Source organism: Trichechus manatus, unplaced genomic scaffold (genome assembly GCF_000243295.1).
Source record: "Trichechus manatus latirostris isolate Lorelei unplaced genomic scaffold, TriManLat1.0 scaffold00010, whole genome shotgun sequence".
Taxonomy (NCBI): Eukaryota; Metazoa; Chordata; class Mammalia; order Sirenia; family Trichechidae; genus Trichechus; species Trichechus manatus.
The window spans coordinates 23,572,436-23,579,039 of record NW_004443946.1 but is presented as its reverse complement, the minus strand read 5'-3'; the positions used below and the strand labels follow the sequence as shown (position 1 = coordinate 23,579,039).

At 38.9% G+C, this 6,604-nt stretch overlaps 1 protein-coding gene across 2 annotated transcripts in view; it reads left to right on the top strand.

Annotated features, from left to right (window-relative positions):
- Positions 1–6,604, top strand: part of MAP3K9 (mitogen-activated protein kinase kinase kinase 9) — a 104,284-nt gene that overhangs the window by 10,153 nt on the left and 87,527 nt on the right. For both annotated transcript variants that reach the window (XM_004371000.2, XM_004370999.2), the window contains exon 2: positions 134–547. In XM_004371000.2, coding sequence (XP_004371057.1) covers positions 134–547 — 414 coding nt within the window. The remainder of the gene's footprint in view (positions 1–133; positions 548–6,604) is intronic.

Sequence of the window (6,604 nt, the reverse complement as noted above, 5' to 3'; positions counted from 1 at the left end):
CTTTTAATGGGAGAGACAGAAAAGCCAAGTGAACAGCCAACTTACTATGTTCACCTATCCAGGATAGTTAAACAGTGTTTCCAGGTGCTTTCTAGTTTTTGACTTGCTGTCTTCTTCTTCTTCTCTTTCTCAGTGTTAGAGATTGATTTTGCAGAGTTAACCCTGGAAGAGATCATCGGCATCGGGGGCTTTGGGAAAGTCTATCGTGCTTTCTGGATAGGCGATGAGGTTGCCGTAAAAGCAGCTCGCCATGACCCTGATGAGGACATCAGCCAGACCATAGAGAATGTACGCCAGGAGGCCAAGCTCTTTGCCATGCTGAAGCACCCCAACATCATTGCCCTTAGGGGAGTGTGTCTGAAGGAACCCAACCTCTGCTTGGTCATGGAGTTTGCTCGCGGAGGGCCTCTGAATAGAGTGCTATCAGGGAAAAGGATTCCCCCAGACATCTTGGTGAACTGGGCTGTGCAGATTGCCAGAGGGATGAACTACTTACATGATGAAGCAATCGTCCCCATCATCCACCGCGACCTTAAGTCCAGCAACAGTGAGTATGAAGAGATGGGGCTGAAGGAGTTTAGAGCAGTTTCAGACTCAGTCCATGGCTGTAGTTGCAGTGGATTTCTAGTGGAATTCTAGTGGACAGTGAAACTCCTTGCTTGAAAACATTCCATCCTTGAGATGTGGGGGTAGAATGGGTGTCAGGAAAAATTGGTTCAGAAAGAGAGAGGTTTAGGGGAATTCTGACTTTGCATCAGCAGGCAAGGTTGGCAATGTGTAATTCTGATGTACTGTGAAATAAAACATATAGATTTATTTTTTCCACTCAAGGGAAGTGTGTATAGTTTCACAAAAGGGATTTTCCTCTTGGGTGGAGCAATAGGTCAAGCACACCTATTTAACCCGTTTGGATTTCTGCATAAACACTCCAACTTGACGTACCCCCAGAGAAGGGAGTATAAGAAGAAAAGGCATGTTGTGTAAGCTGTGAGGCAGACTCAGGTGGTGATGTCAGCTTGGAGAGCATGACCTGGCTGGTAGTACTGTAGACCTTCTGATAGCCCAGAGGTGGGATTAATTAATTGCCATAACTACCTGGTGTTTAATACCAGGGAATTGAGAGGTAACTGTTCCTCAAACACCCAGAACCCATAAACTGGATTGTAAAACAAGTGTTAGACATAATTGGATGCTGAGTTGGTAAGAGCCTCAGTCTCTCCTTGGCTGAGTCAGCAGGGCTGGGAATATGCTTTTTTTGTGTGGTCATTTGTACTCTCTCTTGTCTAAACTGAGTGGTAGAGAGGATATAGTTGCTTATGGCATATGCTTAAAATCACTTTGAGCATCTTGTCCCAGAGAGGGGAGCATTTGAGTTGAAGGACTTTGGGGGTGACGTGGGCCCCAGAGACTTTGCTCTCTCTGTATCTTTTGGCTGTGAGCCCAGACATCCTTCAGACTTTGTTTTATTTTGAGCTATTCCAGATGTGGCTTCCTTTTCTGTTGATGTGATGATGAATCTACTTACTTTTAAAAAACACATTTTTAAATTACATAAGCAGTAAGTGTTCATTGTAGAAAAATTAAAAAGTATAGATAAACCAGAAGAGGAGAAAGATAATCCATAATGTTTTCCTTCAGAGAGAACAACTATTTGGTATCAACTTCCAGACATTTTTAAAGTCTGTATGGTGTACACACACACACACACACACACACACACACACACACAAATATACTTTCCAATTTACTTAAAAAATTTATATTGTGGTAAAATATAAATAACATACAATTTGCTATGTTAATCATTTAGTGTACAGTTTAGTGACATTAATTACATTCACAATGTTTTGCAACCATCTATTTCCAAAACTTTTTCATCAACCAATTTATTTTTAATTAGTTCTTATTACCCTTTTACCTGCACCCTCTTCCCCCTTAATAATAGAAATATTTATCTTTGCAAGTGTATGGAACATTAAATATGTATTTCGATATATTTGAAAGATTCAGGTTACATAAAATAAAACTTGGTTTCTCTTTTCCTTTTCCTATGATCCTATTTGTTTACCATATCTCCTCCAAAATTTTTAAAATGTATTAAATAAATTAAAAGTTTTGATGACCTCTTCTTAAATAAATTGCTACCTAGAGATTGCTTTGGATAACAGGGTAAGAAGAAGCTGTGGTATCAGAATAAAATGTGATATAGATGCTGAATTTTCTTTAGTTTATTTTTTCTTATATCCTTCTCATTCTGGGAGAACTAGGTAACATGCCTAATCTTACAACTTACATAATGGGGCCCATTTGGAAAGTTGGGCTAGGATGATGGAATTGTAAAAGTTAATAATATCCTCTTAAGACGTTTTAAATTTGGGTATAATTTAAAGCTATATATATGATGTTTTACTTTTTATAAGATTTGTACTTGGGAGCCTAGGCTCTTGTGAAAGAAAAACTATCTACCAAGGCTCTGCTGTTGGCAGGAGATGGCAGGAGACCTGACGTCATTCTCTCATCTAGGCAACAGAGCGCTGGTCCTTTCGTTGTCCCTAAGTGCTTTATAAAGAGCCTTGCTGGTGCAATGGTTAAGCGTTCAGCTGCTAACCAAAAGGTTGGCTGTTCAAATCCACCCAGCAGCTCTGCAGGAGAAATACCTGGCAATTTGCTCCCATAAAGATTACAGCCAGGAAAACCCTATGGGATAGTTCTACTCTGTGACATAGGTTTGCTATGAATTGGAGTCAGCTCATGGCACCCAACAACAACTAATGCCTCATGAGTTTTAGGATTGCTGAGGGGGTAGCTATGAGTGCAATATGTTGTAGCAGGTATTGGACTTATAGATAGGGCCATATTTTAAATGTGTCTGTCAAGATGATTGATGCCCAGAAATGTACATGGTCCATTAGACTGTATGGTTGGTGCTAATGTTGATACCTGATGTAAATGTCATGTATGAGTTGGCGTAGCTCCCTGACATTTGTCTGTGGGTGGTTGTTTGACCAGGATTGTATGTATCCATTATGACTCATGGGTAGGTGTTTGACCAGAATTGTATATATCCGGTATGTGCCTTGACGACACCATTACTCTTACTCCATTGCAGTGTGTGTGTGTGCGTTGAAAATCACTTTAGAATGTTTGCCACTTCTTTGTGCATTGCCTCCAGTTTGGGAGTCATAACTGCTTTGTGCTTTATAGACCTGGGACTCTGGCCTGTTTCCTTTTGTCTTTTTTAGGGGCTTAAGAGAGTTGGGTTTTTGTTACTTGCATGTGAGAGCATAATACTAGCAATTGTATGTGTAAGTTGACTTTGAACTAATATAGAAAAGTGTGTATATATGGAAGCTGTTTTTGTGGAAAAGAGAAAGATGGTGATACACATCAAGCTGTTAAAAAGATTTAGTAAAAGGTGTTTTATTAAAAGACTTATTTTGGCCACCTACTTAAAAAAATCACTTGCTGTTTACTGGCAGTGAGACATGTATAGTGTATGGTATCGTATGTTGATATATAATCTGTATTAATTATGTTTAGGTTTGAATGCACATAACCTAAAAAACAAAATTGCAATGGCTAAAACAAGGTATGTATTTATTTGTCTTCAAAAAGAAGTCTGGAATCTTGCTTTTGGCAATGTATTCTTTGATATGATACCAAAAGTAACAAGCAACATAAAAAATAAATAAATTGGACTTCATAAAAATTAAAAACTTTTGTTTATCAAAGGACTTTATCAATAAAGAGACAACTTACAGAGTGGGAGAAAATATTTGGTAACCATATACCTGAAAGTCAAACAACCCAATTAAAAAATGAGGAAAGAAGTTGGATAGATATTTCTTCAAAGAAGATATACAAATGGCCAATAAGCACTTGAAAAGATGCTCAAAGTCACTAGTCATCAGGGAAATGCACATCAAAACCTCAATGAGATACCACTTCACACCCACTTGGATGGCTATTATCAGAAAAATGGGAAATAACAAGTGTTGACAAGGATGTGGAGAAATTGGAACCCTCCTGCATTGCTGGTGGGAATGTAAAATGGTACAGTTGCTGTGGAAAACAGTTTGGCGGTTCCTCAAACAGTTACAGAATTACCATATGGCCCAGCAATTCCGGTATATACCCCAAAGCCTTGAAAGCAGAGACTCAAACAGATACTTGTATGCCGAGGTTTATTGCAGCATTGTTTGTGATAGCCAAAAGGTAGAAACAATCCACGTGTCCCTTAGCGGAGGAATGGATAAATAAAATGTGGTATATCCATACAGTGTACTATTATTCAGCTATAAAGAGAAATTAAGTTTTGACATGCTATGACATGGAAGAAGCTTGAAACATTATGCTGAGTGAAATAAGTCAGACACAAAAGGACAAATATGTATGATCCCACTTACATGAAATATTTAGAACAGCCAATTATATAGAGACAAAAGTTTATTAGTGGTTACCAGGGCAGGCAGGGTGGGAATGGGGAGTTATTGCCTGAGAGGTACTGATTTTTCCATTTAGGGTGATGAAAAACTTCTGGAAATAAACAGTGGTAATAGTTGCATAGCATGGTGACTGTAATTAATGTCATTAAATTGTACACTTAAAAATGGCTAAAACGGCAAATTTTCTGTTAAATATATTTCACCATAATAAAATAAATAAAAAAGTAGTCTGGAGCATTTTAGGCAGCTCCACTGTATCATCAGGAACCCACCTCCCATTTTTTACTCCATCATCCTAGTACATGGCTTACATCCTCAGGGTTGCCTCATGGTCCAAGACTGCTGCTGAAGTGCCAGTCATTTGGTCCAAGTCACAGGCCCAAAGAAGGAAGAAAAATAGAAGGGCAGAAAAGGGTGTACCTTCTGGCTGAGTGGACTCCCATTAACTTCTCTAAAGTCCAATACAACACATCTTCTTGCAGTCATCGGCCAGCATGCAGCCACACAGCCACAGCTAGCTGCAGGGGAGTCTGGGAAATGGAGTCTTTTATTCTGGGTGGCACTGAGCTCAGCTAATAATCAGTGTCCCTGCTAAGGAAGAGGGAGAGTATGGATGGTGGGTGAAGCAGCTAGTGGTCTTACTGTGGAATCTTAATGTGGAACATGCATTGGGAAGAACTGTCACCTCAGATATTTAGCATTATACAGCCAAACAAGTTTAGCCAGGCCTAGTGACAGTGGCTCAGACCCCTGATTTAACTAATAGTTTATGCTACTTTACCACATTGTATTATTAACTTAAACATTACATCTTAAAACTACTTGTAAAAAGCTTTTGGCTATAAAAATTGATTTATGTTTCTGCTTCATCAAACTGGGGAAAACCAGTTACTTGATTGCTAGGCAAGGTGCTAACGAAAGATGGTCTCTTAGTGGAAGATCGTCCTTTTGGGGGCAAGTAAACAGATTTGAGGATTTTGTGTAGTAGATAGCTTGGCTTGAAGGCATTTGGAAGAATAGCAGTTAATATTGGCCATTTAAAGTTAAATTAGTGTAAAAATGAGATAATTTTGGAAAACCGAAAGCTTTATCCAAGGTGAAGGTAATAATACTATTTTTATTATTATATAACTTCTTTCCTCCTCTCAGAAAACACAGAAAAGCATGGAGAAAAAGATCAGTGTATAGCTTTTCAATTTTTCTATGCATTTATGCATATTTGTTTTCACACCTAAATACCAGTTGTCATTGCTGTTGCCCTGACTCTGACTCATGGTGACCTAATTTGTGTCAGAGTAGATCTGTGCTCTGTAGGGTTTTCAGTGCTTGTGACCTTTCGGAAGTAGACCACCAGGCCTTTCTTCTGAGGTGCCTCCGGGTGGACTTGAACTTACAACCTTTAGGTGAGAAGCTGAGCATGTTCACTGTTTGCATTACTCAGGGGCTCCCACACTTAGATAGTACCCTGATAAACATATTGCTTATAGCATACTTCCTTCCCCCCGACTTGTTAGTGTATCGTGGCCATTTTCCTATGTAAATAAATATTCTTCTACCACAAGATACTTATACGTTGCACAGTATTCCACTATCAAAACCACGGTCTTTTCAATTGCCTCATATGCATGCGAAAGCTGGACAATGAAAAAAGAAGACAGAAGAAGAATTGATGCATTTGAGTTGTGGTGTTGGCAAAGAATATTGAATATTCTGTGGACTGCCAGAAGAATAAACAAATTAGTCTTAGAAATACAACTGGAATGCTCCATAGAAGCAAGGATGGTGAGACTTTGTCTTGCTTACTTTGGACATCTTACCAAGAAAGACCAGTCACTAGAGAAGGACACTATTTGGTAAAGTGGAGGGTCAGTGAAAATGAAGAAAACCTCAATGAGATGGATTGACACAATAGCCTCAACAGTGGGCTCAAATGTATCAGTGATCATGAAGATGGCACGGGACCAGGCAATGTTTTGTTCTGTTTTAGGTAGGGTTACCATAAGTCAGAGCCAACTTCACAGCAACTAATAACAAATTAATTAAACCAAACTCCTCTATAATAATAATAGCTAATGTTTATTGAATGTTCTTTCTGTGTCAGGTACTCTCTAAGCCATAGCATCTACTTTTCATTAGTGTATGATTTTCTTGTAGCTAAC